The sequence below is a fragment of the Mauremys reevesii genome, linkage group 2 (genome assembly GCF_016161935.1).
Source record: "Mauremys reevesii isolate NIE-2019 linkage group 2, ASM1616193v1, whole genome shotgun sequence".
Taxonomy (NCBI): domain Eukaryota; kingdom Metazoa; phylum Chordata; order Testudines; family Geoemydidae; genus Mauremys; species Mauremys reevesii.
The window spans coordinates 158,360,844-158,378,528 of NC_052624.1; the positions used below are offsets into that span (position 1 = coordinate 158,360,844).

The 17,685-nt window shown below is 42.2% G+C and overlaps 1 protein-coding gene across 5 annotated transcripts in view; it reads left to right on the forward strand.

Moving 5' to 3' along the window:
* Window positions 1-17,685, forward strand: part of KCNU1 (potassium calcium-activated channel subfamily U member 1) — an 87,493-nt gene that overhangs the window by 17,498 nt on the left and 52,310 nt on the right. For all 5 annotated transcript variants that reach the window (XM_039521219.1, XM_039521220.1, XM_039521221.1 and 2 more), the window contains exons 14-20: window positions 623-778; window positions 4,294-4,406; window positions 4,751-4,819; window positions 7,967-8,053; window positions 8,190-8,290; window positions 14,363-14,413; window positions 16,035-16,134. In XM_039521219.1, the coding sequence (XP_039377153.1) occupies window positions 623-778; window positions 4,294-4,406; window positions 4,751-4,819; window positions 7,967-8,053; window positions 8,190-8,290; window positions 14,363-14,413; window positions 16,035-16,134 (677 nt within the window). The remainder of the gene's footprint in view (window positions 1-622; window positions 779-4,293; window positions 4,407-4,750; window positions 4,820-7,966; window positions 8,054-8,189; window positions 8,291-14,362; window positions 14,414-16,034; window positions 16,135-17,685) is intronic.

Here is a 17,685-nt window from a genome sequence, read left to right on the forward strand (position 1 = left end):
ACATTGTGTGCCATCAAAGGGGCGTTGCTAGATTTTTTGTTTTAAAAATATATGTTTAGGTTTTAACTCTGCATTGTGTGCTGTCCCCATCAGAAGCGTTGCTCAGCTGGCAGAGATTTATTTTTGCTTTCCAGCAAAGCTTCAAGTATTAGTCATAGCAAGATATGGGGGATCAAACTAGAAGGACAGTTAGTCTGATCCACTGTGGCAAGGTGTGGGATCCCTACTGGGCTAGATTTCAGAACGATAGGAGCTAGACCAGGATTTTCAAAAATAGTGATTTTTTTGGTGCCTCGGTGTTTTGGTGGCCAATGTGAGACCTCTTAAAGCTGCCTGATTTTCAGAAAGTGTTTAGCTCCTTTAAGGTTTTCAGGTAGGGCACCTAAACCAAGTGGCACCCAAAATCTCTAGACCCTTTTAAAAACTTTGGCCTAGAGCTGTTCACAATCTTCATTACTGGTTTTGTAAACATTTTTAGAACATTCTTATTTTGAAAATTTCAATAACTATTTTTTTCAAAATCAAAAAATGGAGACAGAAAAGACAGTTTTTATTTTATAGGAACATCATGTACCTGCCTGTCTTGACCCTCACTTGTTTTCACTATCTTATCCTGAGACAGGTATACCTGGCGAACATCCCCAGCTGGGACTGGAGTAGAGGAGACAGCATCATCTGTTTGTCTGAACTAAAACTAGGCTTCATAGCACAGAGTTGCTTGGTCCCAGGCTTGTCCACACTCCTAAGAAGCCTGTTCATTAGGCAAAAGAGTACCAAGGTAAGCCCTTCACTTGTCCAAATAATGTGACTGACCACTGCAGGATCTTATCTGACAAGCATGTATCCCTCGTTTTAGTGGAAGCTGTGCCTGGGTATTTTCAGGCTTATCTTGATTAAACTGGGACTTAATTTGGCAGGGGAGACTAGCTAGTCTAATAGGCTATTTTTATTTAACACTTGAATGTAGTACCACAGGTTTGCAATAATGCTTTACAGCATGATTAAAGGTATGGATCCTGATTCTCCTCTCAAGCCAGTGTAGCTTTGCTGACTTCAGTGGAATTACTCGTGATTTGAACTGATTGATGTAAATGAGGTGAGAGTCAGTCCCGGGGTAGGTTTTCCATCCTGTGTAGTTAATACCCTACTTCTCAGGGTTTAGGATCTCTCTGTGTGCATTAATTTCCCGTCTTTGTTTTATTCTTACAGAGTTAGGCTATGTCTACGCTATGGGTGCCGTAGTAAGGCTTCCTGCCATGATGGAAGGGTTTTTTTCATTGCTGTAGATAATTCTCCTCTCCAAGTGAAGGCAATTAAGTTGATGGGAGTATTCTTCCATTGACCTAGTTGTGTCTACACTATGGGTTAGGATAAGCATAGCTACGGTGCTTAGAATTGTGAACTTTTCATACCCCTGAACACCGTAGCTCTGTGTTTTAAGTGTGTTTTAAGTGTTGACCAAGGCTTAGGGCTTGTCTACACAGCCCGGCAGTTCAGACAACAGGGGAATGAAAAGCAGTGTGCACCAAAGCATTCTAGTATAACTCCCCCAATTGCACACTTTGGGTGTGAACTAAAAGGTAAACAGAACTACATTAATGCAAAGTAGGAACCTTTTAGTTCATGCCCACAGCATCCACATGGGGGAGATATGGCACAGCACTTTGGTGCACACCACAATTCATACCCCTGAAGTCTGAGCTGCCGGGAAGTGTAGACATAACCTTAGATTCAGCCTTTACAGAGGGACAGAACAAGGCCACTGAACCACTTACACCCTCCAAATAGAATTTAATTGGGGCTTAAGTGTGCACAGGACTTAGGTACTATCATTCTGCAAAAGAGTGAATACTAATATACTCTCCCTTTCCTGATCTGTCCCTATTAAAGAAGAAAAATTAGCAAGTAAAATATTAACTTTTCAGTACACAAAATTGCTCGCAATTCTTACAGCCAATGCCAGAAGATGTATAAAAAGAAATAACTGTCAGGCATTAAGTTGTTTAGAGAAGCCTCATGTTTCCTCGTGCTGCAATGGATATGTTTTTACTATCACCTAGTGGCCGTTTGAGATGCCTTCCATAAGTGGCTTCTATGCTAATTGAATTTCCCTCTATTCTAGATTAGAACAGTGGCAAGAGAATTATACCATTTCTGACTTCTGATACTTTTCATTCACAGGTTTTGCTTATACAGATTAAGTGAATGGAATATGAAATAAATATAGGTCTGGTTCATATACAAAAGTTGTACCTAAAACTTGTTGGAAGATTTTTGACTAAACATATTTTCATCAAAATATGCTGTGTCATCAAAGCCAAAATGTTTTGAAAAAAATTATTGATTTTTGACAGTTTTGACGGGAAGGTCTAATGTGCAAGGTTCTCTGCTGACCAGAGAAAAAGAGAGACCCACATTGCAAACCTGATGCTTTGCATTGGAAAATAGATATTTTGACACAATTCCATTTCACAAAACGTTGAGAAGGTTTTCGTTTTGTTACAATGTGGAACAAAAACAAATTCTGAAATCTCATGTTGCAAAACAGAATTGTCATCCTGTGGCCTGCTTTAGTTCTTCAGCTTTAATTATAGTTAAACAGGATACTACACCTCTAGCAGGGATGCTGTTATATTGGTATAAAAGTGCTTATACCAGCATACCTAAGGAAACAATTTTTTTATTTGCTTATATATGGGATGAATAAATACAGACTTATAGGTCCTAGCATTCAAATTTATCACCTTAAATGACAAGGATAAATCATGCATGCAAATTGCACATCAAAGTTGTGAAATGGGTTACAAATGCAATAAAAAATAAGGGATTCAAAAGATTAATAAATGGAATGGGTGTGGTGCCAAAGACGTTCCTCACCTGGGGCACCGTTTGGTCTAGGGCTGGCCCCGTACTGAGCCACTTCAGCTCCCTCTTTCTTCGGTGGAATTTTTGGTGCTCCACATGTCTCAAAACCAGGCCCAAGGTTTCTCCAATCGAGCATCCCAGAACAGAAGCACTCACAGTTGGTAGCCACTCTTAAAAATCTGGAATCTACATAAAATAAATTATTTTAGTGTGCAGGAACATGGACTGTACATAAGCTAGTAAGTCAAGTGCATGGCGCCTGGATGTAATACAGGTATCTTTTCTACTAGTCACATTTTTTAAAAAATATTTTTGCCTTTTCCTTCCAAGAAAAAATTGTATATGTGATTTTTCAAGTGACAATGGAATTCAGGTTAGATATAAGGAAACGGTCCATTATCAAACAGTAATTATGGCCATGGAATAAATTGCCCAAGATATTAGTTAACTACTATTAATTATTCAAACTGGTTAGGAAATTTTCTTTCCTGCAACATTTTTCAGGTGTTTAGTTTCTGATCAAAATTTCTGTTTTTCTGGTTGCCAGAAAAACAAAAACAAAACAAAACAAAAAACTTTTTTTTTAATTTTGTTCTATGAAACCCTGGAAGGCTTTGACAATCAGCAATTTTTTGCCAAAATTTCTATTTTGTCAACAAAGCCATTTTCCGTTTAAAAACAAAAAACAAAACCTTTTCATCAGAGAATTTTCAAACAGCTCCATTAATTGTTTTTCTTGGCAGGCAGTAATATACCACGGTGATGGGTGGCAGTATAAAACCCTAAGGACTTCTCTGCACTAGAAATTTTTGCTATTTTAACTATACTGGTATAGTTAAAGCAGCAACGCCCTTAGGATGGACACAGTTATACTGGTTTAAAGAGACTATACTGGTATAGCTTATTCCAATTGAGGAACCAAAATAAGCAATACTGATATAAAGCACCTTTATAGCAGTATAATTGCCCCTACTCTATGGCTTTTACCAGTATAACTAGGCCCGCAAAAAATCACACCCCTAACCAACATATTTACATCACTAAAACTCTTAAGAGAAGACCAGCCCTATAATAGATAGGTAGACAGAGTAATTGTTATTGCAAAGTAAAGGAATTTTTGCTAAAAAATATTTGACTCTGGAACTTCTTTGTATGTTTTCGTCATTATGTGACTTTCTCCATTTTTAGTCCTGCTAAACAACCAGCCTCAATTAATGTATGAGTGTGAAGCGTTCAGATCACTTATGGTTTAACTTGGCCCATTATTCTAAGTGCTGCTCATGTGGCTGTTGCAGTAGCCATTGGGTGTCACTGAATTCTAGTAACTGTCAGGGTTGCCGCACTAATATATAATCATGGCCAGAGGCAGCCCAGTATTACACTGCCTCTTTCGCGAAACAACATTTGCTCCATGGTTATTTATTTTAGGTGAAGAGAAAAGGCCTGCAGCACAGGAACGTTTTTGACGGCAATGACTACAAAGTGATGACTCATTGGCTCTCCAATGATTTTGTGGACATGACTTTTCCAGACGTTTGCCGGTAGGTAGAACAGAGTTCAGTGTTACTTCCCTGCTTCCCTTTTGAACGTCAATCCAGAATAAGGTAGGGTGTAAATTTAAAGTGAATTAACTATTCCTGATTAACTTCATGCGTTGGAAGCTCTTAATCCAGAACATCACCCATGGAATTAATCAGGAATCACTATCCTGGAATAATTCCCTGTGTAGACGAGCTATTAGAGCCTTAATTTGATTTCACTTAATTCACTTCCAAAGTGAATTAAGATGAGCTGAATAAGGACACACTAATTCTGAATAAAAGTGTTCACACAGGGACTTAATGCAGTTTAACCAATCCACTTCAGGCCTGTTTCCTTTCCCCAGGTTCTGCTTTGTGAAGCTGGACCTTGTGCTGCTCGCAATTGAATTCAGATCTGGCGTTCATGAAAACAGGTGACTAGCGAAGCTGCTGATCCATTTCTTTTAACAAGAACTTGTCTATTTAGTAACCATTCCCAGTCCCCTTTGGATGAAATTTGTCCCTGGGCAGACAGCTAGCACAAGGTCTTTGCATAACATAAACCCCACTTCAGGCCTATTTTGAAGACATATGTGAGATTAGTCTTTGGGTCGGTCAAATGCAAAGGGATGAATTTCACCCCATATGATTAGTTTCCTCTTCACCTCCAGGATGATCAGCAGAAGAGGCAAATGAACTACTGTTTTCATTGTCCACTCCTGTACTGAAGTGACTGCCCATTCCCCAAGAAGAATGGATCCCACTTTGGATCTGGGTGACTCTCTTCCCCATCATCCTCTCAGATCTAATCATCAATAGTGTATCATAATTTTATACAGCATTTTTCATCCATAGATCTCAAAACACTTTACAACAGAGGTCAGGGTCATTAGCCATATTTTATGGATGGGTAAACTGAGGCAGAGATGTGAAGTAACATCCTCAAGGTCACTCAGCAGGCCAGGAGCAGAGCTGGGAATGGAACCCAGATCACTTCATTCCTAGCCTTGTACTCAATCCGTGAGGCCACACCACATCACATGTGACTTGATATAACAGGCTGAGGTAATATCAGGAGGAAGTGTCTCTAAAAGCCTCTGAATAGTTCAAACTCAGGGAGCCCTTAGTGGAAGACTCAGCATTTCCTGCAAGGGGCTGAGCAGAACAGGTTGAAAATTTTTTTTGTTCAGAGAAAAACACTATTTTGTTGAAAATGAATGTTTTACTAAAATGTATTGGTTTGGGCAGAAATGTTGCAAGACTTAAGTGAGACTCACTTGGGATATGACCCAGGTTCAAGTTCCTGATCTACAATAGGGATTAGAACTGGGGTCCTCCACATCTCAGTTGAGTGTGCTGGCTATTCTGAGACAGGTCTCTCTCTTTTTCTGTTTTTGCAAAGAATTTCAAAAGGTTTTGGTTTCACTCCATGTTGGAATGAAAACAAATTTTGTAATCTCTGGATTTTTTGCAGCCAGCCCTCCTACTGAGCACTCTCATCTCCCACTGGCTTTATGGCAGATGAAGGTTGGCAGCACTTCTTGGGTTCGGGCACAAAGAAAGTTGTGGTTTTCTTTGTGTTGAGGGAGGAGGGAAGGTCAATATGTGACTTCTTCTGTATAGCACAATTATACAATAATGACTGGCATAGTGGCCCTTTTCCCAGCCAGTACAAGACCACGGTACCAGGGACATGACAATGATGACCATGGACAGAGACAGGCACATGAAAACAGGAATTGTTCAGCAGTTTAGGCCTCACTTCATGATCTTAACTGGCATCTCATGTGCAAAATGCAGATGTTTCACCTTGATTTGGGGTGACCCAGCTCAATCTGAGCCCATTTCTTTCCATCGCTAATAGAAACACTTCCCTAGGTTTTAACCTCAGAAGTTGCCAAGGTTCCTCAACTCCATGAAGTGTGGTCACAAAGGCATAGTCTGTCAGTGCTGAAAGCAGAATCTGCTAAAATCTGAAGCTGATCTGGGCCAGAGCCAGATAGTAGTCCCTAACTGCTCTAAGGATGAAATGCAAGACACCCTAATGGGGATGCTGGAATTGGCTGAGAAAAGGGGAATGAGCCAATACTGCAGATTTTAGGGAACATTAAGAAATTATCCAGAAAACAGCAGTTTATTAAGTGCAATTATTTTTTTTCTGCCTTTGTAAATGAAGTGTCTGCCTGTTTGGGGGAAACTTCTGAGAACATGAAAAGAAACACTGACAACAAAACAGGGCTAGAGGAAAGAGAAAACTACTAAAGATACCACAGGGCTGATTTCCAGAGGTGCTGAATGCTCACAACTGTGAAGTCAGTGAGTGTCATGGGTGCTTAGCTCCACTGCAAGTCAGTCCCTGGGTGAATCTGGTGCTTCCGGTGTCTGTAGGGAAATAATGGGAATGAGAAAAAGATGACAAGGGGGAAAACTCTTTGAGGCAGAGACCATCTTTCTGTTTTGTGTTGGTACAAAATCTACCACAGTGGGGGCCTTGGTCCATGGCTGAGGCTTCTAGATGCTGTCACAATAATAATAATAATAATTAATAAGGAATATGTTTTTCTTCTGCCTCAGTTGTTTGTTCATTAGTAACTGGGCAACTAAAGAGGAGAAGGAGCTGAGGAGAGGGGTACTCTTCCTTTTTGGGTGGGAAGCAAAAAGATGCATCCTTATGTGGCTGTTCCCTGCTCCAGCTGTACTGCCAAGATCCATTAAAACTGGGTTGAAATAAGTAGGATGTTAGAATGTCACTGGTACATCCAGCAGCTGAGCAGCTCTGCCTAACTGTATCTGATAAATTTAGTAACACTGCAAGGGGATTCTACCTACATCTACCTAGTACTTATAGTAGCATAGCAGGTGCACGCTCTCTGAATGTGCCTGGGATGTTCAGGTGTCTTTTTCCAGGATGTAATAGTATGTTTAGCAGCGCAGCAGGTGCATTGAACCTGCACATCCCTAATACATTTAACAGCACAACAGGCATGCTTCAATGGGAAGTATTTGGCATTCTCATCAACACAGCGGGTGCACCTGGATCTATCTGGAATATTCAGCAACTGCAGCTAAACTATGAATTTATCCATTACATTAAAATAAATGTTTTTAAATTGTTTGGAGAATGAAAAAAGTCAGTTTCCTATAAACTTAACAATCTAACAAACATTTAAAAAACATTTTTAAAACATTTTTTAAAATGTTGTTATATCGTGGTAATTCTATGAAGATTAGTCTTGTCATTAAGATATTAGATTGGGACTCAGGAGATTGGGGTTTGAGTCGTGGCTCTTCCACAGATTCCCCACGTGTCCACAGGCAAGTCAATCTCTCTGCCTCAGTTCCCCATCTGTAAAATGGGGCAAATAACACTTCACCGAATGACGGGGGTGTTGTGAAACTTGAACACAACAGTGATAGTGAGGTGGTGTATAAGTGCCTCGTACACTGTAAGGTAAGAAGGAACCATTATGACCATCTACTCTGACTCCTTGCAGAACACAGGCCAAAAAACCTTACCCTTGGAATCTGTGAATGGTAATTTTCCCTTTTTGTTTGTTTGTTTCCAAACTGTTTTCCAATAGCATCCTGGTCAACCCATCTGCACAGATAAAGATCCATCGAAACACAATGGGCTTTTTTATTGCCAAATCCAAGGTGGAAGTCAAAAGGTAACTTTCCATACTATCCTACAGTAAAAAAGTTCTAGAAAAGTAGAGCTTTCAAGAGTTAACAAATGCATTTGGATCTATTCTTCCACTCCGCTAAATTTAATCCAATTTCTCCTGATTTTCTTTTGTTGCTCAGGGCTCATTTTTACTGTAAAGCTTGCCATAGTGATATTGATAATCCGGAGCTGATTAAAAAATGTCACTGCAGAAGCAAATCTCGGACAAGATCCTTTTCAGGTAAGTTCTGTTCAGACTGGGTTTCAGTTAGAGGAAATAGGAAGCAGCTAGCTAATTCATACCTGATTCTTAGGTTACTGAGCCATCCTCTTCTTTATTCTGTCTGTGAAAATGTAGGTTTGAACATAACCCTTTATCCTTCTGAAAGATTGAAGCTGAATTACATACAATTTATTGAGTGCAGATCTTTCAGACGAGTTCTCAGAAGACCTTTTGATCCCAACTACTCTGACTGGACAGTAAAGGTTCCTATTGCATTTTTATAAGAGCCACATCTCCATGGCCAGAATTTCCCCTATGCTCATTGTCATACTTTGCATGGGCTGCTGCTCTTTAACTCCAGAACTGGAGTCTGGGGCAATTGCATTTCATTGGTGCTAGATGTGTATAGTTTGTGAGGTGCTTTGGTGTGAAAGGTACTACAAGATAAACCCAGAGGTCCTTACTCAGTTTGTATTCAATTCCTGCTCAGGCAAAACTCTCATTAAAGTCAGTGGGAATTACCCTAAGTAAAGGTTGCGTATGACAATGAGTATGGATGTCAAGATATTACTCTATATAAGATATTATCATCATCATAAGACTAGGAAATAATAAAAATGAAGGCAGCAAAGATGTATTTGAGGTTGAGCAAGATTGTATTATAAGATTTAAGGAGTTTAGACTAAAAATTGGGAAAGCATAGATTGGATGGGAAAAACTCCTATTCACCAGTGCAACAGTGGAATGGCTCATTCCCATCCCACCCCAAATTCCCTGGCATTGGAAATGGGACCTACAGCCTTTCAGTACCATATCACCTGCTGAAATCTACGCCAGGTAAAAAGTGCAAATTCCTTCAGTCCATTGGTTCTTCATTGGCTTACATGAATGATTTGATGGATCTCAATTCATTCCTTAGTGGATACCTGTCCACGCCAAAATGTACATCACTTTGGTCATTACTAATTAACACTCTTCTTGCTTCATAGATTCATAGAGTTCAAGGTTAGAAAGTACCATTACATCATCTAATCTCACCTTCTGTACATAACAGGCCATTAAAATTCACCCACTTATCTCTATATTGAGCTCAATAACTTGTGTTTGACTAGATCACAACTTGTATTCTACCACCATGACAAGAAAGCAGGGCCGGCTCCAGGCACCAGCCGAGCAAGCTCATGCTTGGGGCGGCAGATTCTACAGGGCGGTATTCCGCCCAATCCTAGGATGGCACGGCCGGTTTTTGGGGTTTTTTTGGTTCACCGATCTAGCCGCCCTGTAGGGGGCAGCGGCATGGAGGAGAGGAGTGCCCTGCAGCAAACTCGGCATGGCAGCCTGCGTCCTTCCCTCCCAGCCGATTGGAGCGGCGCAGAGCCCTCCTGGCAGGCTGCGCGGCAGTCGGGGCCGCGTGGGAAGTGCCCCACTGAAGCCCTGGCCGCCCCACTTCTCTCTCTCCTCCCCGCTCCTTCCCTCTCCCCTCTGCTAGCCGGAGCACGTCTGCAGCTCAGGGAATCTCCCTGCACCCTGGCTCCAGCTGCGCCACAGGTTTTTTTAAAAATTTTTCCCCCTGCTGTGCCGCTCCGGCCGCGCCGCAAGGTTTTTTTGGATTTTTTTTGCCGCTCCGGCTGCACGTTTTCCCCACCCCCCCTGCTTTGCCGCTCTGGACGCGCCATTCCACACCCCCCCCCGCCACTTTGCTGATCTGGCCACGCCGCAGGTTTTTATTTTGGGGGGTTTTTTCCCCTGCTTTGCTGCTCCGGCCACCCCCACCCCACACACACACACTTTTTTTTTTTTTTGCTTGGGGTGGCAAAAAAGCCAGAGCCGGCCGTACCAGAAAGACCATGGAACTGTGATACTCTCCTATTCTCAAAAAGTGTTCTCCTCAAAATAATGTTGAGCTCCGTTTTGGTGGCCCTCTGGAGCACCCATGCACAGCAGCTATACATACTGGCTGAAATTTTCAAAAGCAGTCTAATGGAAGAGTTGTGTCTAAATCCCCTAGTTTTAGTGACGAATGTATCTGTAAATCTAGACTGTTTTGAAATTCTCAGCCACTGTGTCTGTGCCCTGGATATAGGACTGTTGCTGTACACCGCTGTCAGTCAGGTATCTTTCATCAGCACTCAGCAAATTCATACACACAAAATATATATTTTAAATTAAATCTCCTTTCAGCAGTAGATGGCAGCCAAGCCCCATTATTAAATATCTGGCTGAAGTGCACAAGGCTGAGATCAAGGAAAAACTCATTCATAGAGAGTGCTCAACAAAACAGGCCAAGTGAACAAACATAAGCATGCTGACACCTGGAGGATTCCATGTAGGAATGTCGTTTATAAAGAGAAATTGTAGCCCATTTTTCAGTCCCACATACTTATTAAAGTAGATGCAACTAAAGTCCCCCAAAGCCAGCTGATTCCCACAACAGAAGCTTCTGTATAATACAAAGATATCTCAAAAAGAGTCATCAAGAGACAGATGGACAGACATTGAGACTGTAAGAGCTCTCACACCTGACGGCTTTTCCTTTTCCTTCCTGTGCAATTTAAGGCAGTTGGATGAAAGGGCAAGATGGGATTTTAATATAAACGTAGCCTGATAAAAAACAATTGTTTACAGTTCTGCACCAGATAGACTGCAGGGAAACATGTGCTTCAGAGGGATCAAAGTATTACTAAACATAAGAACTTGCCGTCAGTTCCCGCTAGCATTTTGGATGTATCAGAGCAAAACACTGCATAAAAATAAGTGCTTTGGTCTGTGACAAAAGAAGTAATGCAGCTTAATCAGTACATAATGTCCTAGCTGCCTCTAGTTCCACTGTCAGCCGAAGTGAGATAAGGAATCATGAGCCAGATCCCCAGCTGGTGTAAATCAGCCCCTCTCCATTGTTTTCAATGAAATTAGTCTGATTTTACACCAGCTAAGGATATGATTCATTTTCATTAATCTTCAAATGAATGCAGGAACCTAAGAGAATTGAACTTCAGTTAAAGTAGCCAAAAGCTTTCCCACTGTGCATGACATACAGTGTCAGCATTTAACTGGCATACACATGGCTGTGAAAAGCAAGGGCAATCTGTTAAAATCAGACACAAGGGCTATTCCTGCCATATCCGCAAAATACCTAAATCTTGCCAATAGCTATTGGTAATAAAACATAACCTTCCGCCATCTGGGGCTGCCATAGTATTTTTAAGAAGGGAGCCAGCCTGAAGCCTCTATCTAGAGACCACGTACATCTCGAGTAGTTTTGAGGCCTGGTCCACACTAGAAAGTTTTACTGGAATAGCTATGTTGGCATAGCTAGGGATGTGAAAAAAATCGCATGCCAACCAACATAGCAATGCTGGCAAAAGCCCTAGTGTAGACAGTTATGTTGAAAAGAGTCCTTTTTCCGGTTTGGCTTATTCCATTTGGAGAACGAGTTCAATCAAATTCTTTTGTTGGTATAAGCTGTGTCTCCACTGGGAGGTGTGGTCAATATAGGTCTACTAGTATATCTATGCCGGCAAACCCTCCTAAGTGTAGACAAGGCCTGAGATTTTCAAACATGCCTAGAGCTTGTCTACACCAGGAAATTTATCAGCATTGCAATAATTATCTCACTATAGTTGAATCTACAGCTATAGTTATACTTGTATAATTATACAATATATATATATTGCGACAGACCCAGACCAGTGGGGTACAGGAGTCTGGTAGAGGGCAAATATACTGGTCACTGGATGAGTAGTTTTCTGTTCCCTGAGTGACCAGAGCAGGGGCTGCACTAGAGTAATCAGGAACCTGCTAGAACCAATTAAGGCAGACAGGCTGATTAGATCACCTGCAGCCAATCAAGGCAGGCTAATCAGGGCACCTGGGTTTAAAAAGGAGCACACACCGGTCAGTCAAGGAGGAGCCAGAGGAGAGGAAGTGCGTGTGAGGAGCTGGGAGCAAGAGGTGCAAGGAGCTGAGAGTGAAAGGGTGTGCTGCTGGAGGACTGAGGAGTACAAGCCTTATCAGACACCAGGAGGAAGGTCCTGTGGTGAGGATAAAGAAGGTGTTTGGAGGAGGCCATGGGGAAGTAGCCCAGGGAGTTGTAGCTGTCATGCAGCTGTTACAAGAGGCACTATAGACAGCTGCAATCCACAGGGCCCTGGGCTGGAACCTGGAGTAGAGGGCGGGCCCGGGTTCCCCCCAAACCTCCCAACTCCTGATCAGACACAGGAGGAGTTGATCCAGACTGTGGGGAAGATCACTGAGGTGAGAAAATCTGCCAATAAGCGCAGGACCCACTAAAGTAGAGGAGGAACTTTGTCACAATATACAGATGCTCCCCGGGTTACGCAAACCTGACTTACACAAATCCGCACTTACGGAAAAAGTTCTGTAAATTCTGTAAGCTAGAAAGGTGGTGTGTGTGTGTGTGTGTGTGTGTGTAATGGTTGGGTATACGTTCCCGACTTATGCAAAATTCAAGTTACGCAGGCGTTCCGGAACGGAACACTTGCGTAAGTTGGGGAGCGTCTGTGTATATATATAGTAATATCAATAAATATCCACATATAGATAATCCCTAAGTAACTTAAGTTAATAGATCTTGTGCTCATAAGCCACTTAGGACCAGATTTTTAAGTGCATTTTGTCATCTACAGATGTAAACCAGCACCTGATGAGATTTTCAAAAATCCCTTGGTGCTTAAAGAAGGTCGTCAGGCATTTTTGAAAATCCCAGCTCAAACTCTTAGATGACAAAATTCAGCCTTACCACCTTGAAAGTCAAGGGCCCTGATTTATATCAGTTGAGAATCTGGCCTTATGTGAATTACACAGGGAGTCTGTGGCAAAGCCAGCAACTGAACCCAAATCTCCTGACTTACAGTCAAATGCCTTAACCTGAAAACCATCCTTTCTCAGACTCAGAGATTTCTCAGATGACTGTTTCTCCTGAAGCTAGTTAGGCTGTTTTTATACCATATCTGTCTTGGCTTACCATACTTTTATTAAGCCTGATCTCCTGTAAAGGCTGACAGCTGCATGCTGTGCCCTCAGAGAGCTGTTTTTTTTCCCACCCACCTCCTAGAAAACAAATCCCCAGATAAGGAAATATCAGTCACTTGGATAAACTGAGACAGGACACTGTAAGTAAATAGAGGTGGGTAGAATGGTAGATAGAGCTATCTTGTTACCAGGAGTAAATGCACCTGCTTCTAACACACCTGTGTGGTACAATTGCTACTTATTAAAGTTGACAAATGGCTCATGGGGAAAAAAATGTCCTTTTTCTGCCAGGTGTATGTTTTAACTCATGAGACTTTTCAGTTGGATTAGAACAATTTGGGAAGAGTTACAACATCAGAAGGAAATAAAGGGCGTGTGATAGGTTTCCTCTGTCAGACTGTGCGATGAAGAGATATGTGGGTCTGAATGCCTCTTCAGTCCAAGTTCCACCCACATACACACATGGGACATGTTTGGACACACGTAACGTAGAGATCTTTGCTGAGCCTCCTGTCCGGCTCCGACAGTGATAGGAATGCAGAGTGGAAAGGCAGGCGGCAAGAAAGAGACTCTGGGCTTGGCAATGCAATTTGGGTGCAGGCACTGTGTGGGTGTGACACACACCTCCTCTGCGCGCAGCGCGGCGCGCGTAAGCGCGCCAGTGCAGTCAAAGCCCGCGCCGAGCGAGCGCCAGCGCGCTCCCCACAGGAGGGGAAGGGGGTGGGCGGACAGAGGTTTTTTTTTTCGCTGGCGGCGCTGACTGCTACACACGCGCCAAGCGCGCTGCGCGCAGCGCTTGAAATGCAAGTGTAGCCAAAGCCTGAGAAGCAGTGGGCCAAATCCTGAGACCTTTGCACAGTTGTTACTCAGCAGGAAGGACCTCAGGATTTGGCCAAGAGAGGATTAGATGGAACATCAGTTTATTCAGAGAAATGATACTCCAGTGGTTAGGGTGCTAGTCTGTTACTTGGGAGGCCTAGGTTAATTTCCCTGATCAACTGCTGACTCCCTGTGTGACACTGGACAATTCACTTCATCTCTCTGTGCCTCACCTCTCCATCTGTAAAATGGATGTAATAACACTGCCTTTTTTCACAGAGTGCTGTGAGGATAAAAAGGTTCAAGACTATGAGATGATCAGACAATTGCGTGAGTAATGGGGTCCATATAATGCCTAAGACAAATTCGCTCTTCCCTCTATGACTTTTATTTCTAATCAGGAGGAAGAGATTGTCTGGAGCTTTTCTCTAATCTAAGCGTAACTCACACATAAAGAGCATCCCCCACTCTCTTCCCACAAAATGCAGTTGAACACCCAGGTATAACAGGCTGTGCAAGTGTGTGTTATACCATAGGACCTAAGGGCTTGTCTACATGGGGACAGTAAAGATATGTCTACATGGAGATTATACTGGCCTAACTTAAATTTTTTTTGTTGGTGCAGGAACACCACCTCCCCAAATGAAGTTAGCTGTGCTGATGGAAGTCATCTTTCATAGAGATAGTTGTGTTTACACAGGGGATTGTGTTGGTATAGCGATGTCAGTCCGGGGTGTGGTTTTTTCCCACACCCCTGATCAACATAACTATGCAGTTATAACTTTTTAGTGTAGACCAAGCCTCAAGAAAGTTAATCTGAATTACCTTTAAAATGAATTAGTTGAACTAAATCTAAACCTATTTAAATCCATGTGGACAGTTTGATGCAGAATTATAAAGTGGCCTTAATTTGGTTGATTTTATTTCACCTTGGAAGTGAATTAAACTAAACTGAGCAGGCTACGGCTATACAGCTCCATAGTGTGAACTGGAGGGGTGTGAATGGCAGAGTGCACTGAAGAGCTGTGCTCTAACTGCCCCAGGTGGATGCAGTTGGGGCGAACTGAAAGGTACCTTGTTCATGTTAACGTAGTCCTCCTTCAAACTATACTATAGCATATAGTATGCACATGACAGCCATATACATGGCCAATACCCCATAATTACCAGTTAATGCAGTCCTCTTTCAGACAGGACTTTATTATGACAAACAGTGTACCTTTTAGTTCACACCAGCAGTGTTCACGTGAAGCAGAGTGCAACACTTTGGTGTTTTCTGCAATTCATACTCCCACAGTTCACACTGAGTTACGGTATAGACAAGCCCTGAGTTAAGGCCCCTTTAATTCTGAACGAGCACGCCCACATGGGGTTTAACAAATCCACTTTAAATTCACACCTTTGTTAATTTGGATTACTTTTCCTGAGTGTCCCCACACAGACAAGCCCTTAGTGCATGGTAAAGGTATTCACCTTTCACTGAATAAGACAACTACCAAAGACACTGGAAAAGTCCGATTTAACCCAATGGTATATAGCTTGGAGTTTGCATTACCAAAGGATAAATGGGAGAGTCACCTGTTTTGGAGGGCAAAACTTGGCAGTTTTGAGTGAGTTTTACTTTTAGTTTTTTGGTTTATATGAATCCCCTAAAAACCACAAACAAAAAGATTTATTTGAACAGCCCTTTGGAATGAAACCATGAGTCCTATGTAGTATTAGTCACTTAAAGGCTATCATGTACATACTATACATATGCACCATAATATAATAGCATGCTTTATTAGCTGTGTGGTTGTTTGGCTAAGCAATTACCCAAAGCCCCATTGTCAAGCATTTTTAAGCCCCTGCAGAACTCTCCTATGGCACGGTAGCCGCTTGCAATCAGTATATAAATACAACCAAGGGATATATAGAGGGGCAAGTTCCTTTTCACTGCCTTTGTTTTCAGACAAGCTGAAGATTCCCCAAGAAACACTGTACCTTCCAGACCGAGAGCCAGTAAAGTCGATGTCTCTTGGGGTTCTTCCTATTTCAGGTATCACTCCCAGGTAAGAAATTCAGAACTCTTCTTGGTCTTGCTGCTGCAGTGAATATTTGTGTGAGAGATGAGAATGGCAGGGTGTTTTCTTTCAGGATGGAACTAAAAACCCTTTGCACCTACTACTTCTTGTGGCATTGCTACTGGTTTTGATTGCAAAAGATGGTTTAATGGCTCCTCCCTGCTTTGATTAATTGAATGGCCTCGCAGAAGCTCAGTTCAGCCCTATACACATCCAGCTTCTCAGTCCATCAACCCATACTTTCCTCGAAGGGCTCAATTCTGCAAGGAGCCAGGCATTCTGAACTCAGCACCTGACAAAAAAGTGCTTGCATGCCTGGAAGATTTAGCAAATCTGGACTCTGGTGCATCATGGGAAAAGGATGATATAAAGTTGAATGGCCTTGAATCCCAGAGAACCCCCTGACAGCAGTCCCACTTGTCTAGCCTAAGCACCAGCCTGAATCAGTCTGCTGACCATAGTGGTGGCAGTACTGCCAGGTTTCACAGTCTAAATTCCTCCAGCTGTCTCCACTGGATATATGGTCATCAGTAGAGTTTGAACCTGGGCACCACACTAGAGACCTCTCCTGCAGGGACTAAAGGAGTCACTCCAGTTAAGATAGATTGTGCTACCTCTTACTCACATTGAGTAGTACTTACCTTCCCAAGCATCCCTACTGACCTTCAGTGGGACTACTTATTGTGTAAGGTGCTGCTCAGCCAAGTAAGGGGAATCACTATCTGATACATAGCTGGCAGCAGTAGTTGGCTGTTATACTGTGATGAACCATGCACTAGAGGGGGATGAAGCACATATTGGCAAGAGTTGTTATACAAGGACTTGTGGGGAGTGCACAAGATCTTGGCTGAGGAGGAACATACAACCAACATGTGATGTTATCTTATTAAAATATGACCATGTAGATCATTGTTGTTATCACCGTTATATAATTGCAACAAATCTTATACAAAGTGTGTCAAGTAAGGTGTCAATGGAAAACTTATGATTTGCTTAATATGATTATGCTATGATTATGCATGTATTGTTTGCTTCTGGGTAGCACCGATAAGGTATTTAGCCAGCACATTGTGAAGAAACTATTCAAGTGAATGGCCCGTTAAAGAATACTTAACTCACAATGGAAGACGCCCATCTACACTTAATGTACTTTCCTGCTATGACTAAGCAAAATCACGCATGGAAATGTGACTTGCCCATGTGACTCCAAACACCATCTTGTCACCTGTAATTTTCCTCAGTGACAACAATGGGTTTCCCTTCACTTGAGAGAAGCTATAAAAGGCCCTGGAAACACCTCAATTTTGCCTCTTTCCTGCTCAAATCTCTGGACTATGGACTGACACTAATGGGAGCATTCTAGCCAAGGGATCAAGGACCTTCCAGTGATTTGGAAGCACCCACAGACTTAACAAACCAGCAGTTTATTCCATCACTGCTACAAGCCTGAACCAAGAACTTTGCAATTACTGTATGTATTTGATTCCTTTAACCAATTTTAACTTTCGTTCTTTCTTTCTTAAACCTTTAGATTTTAGA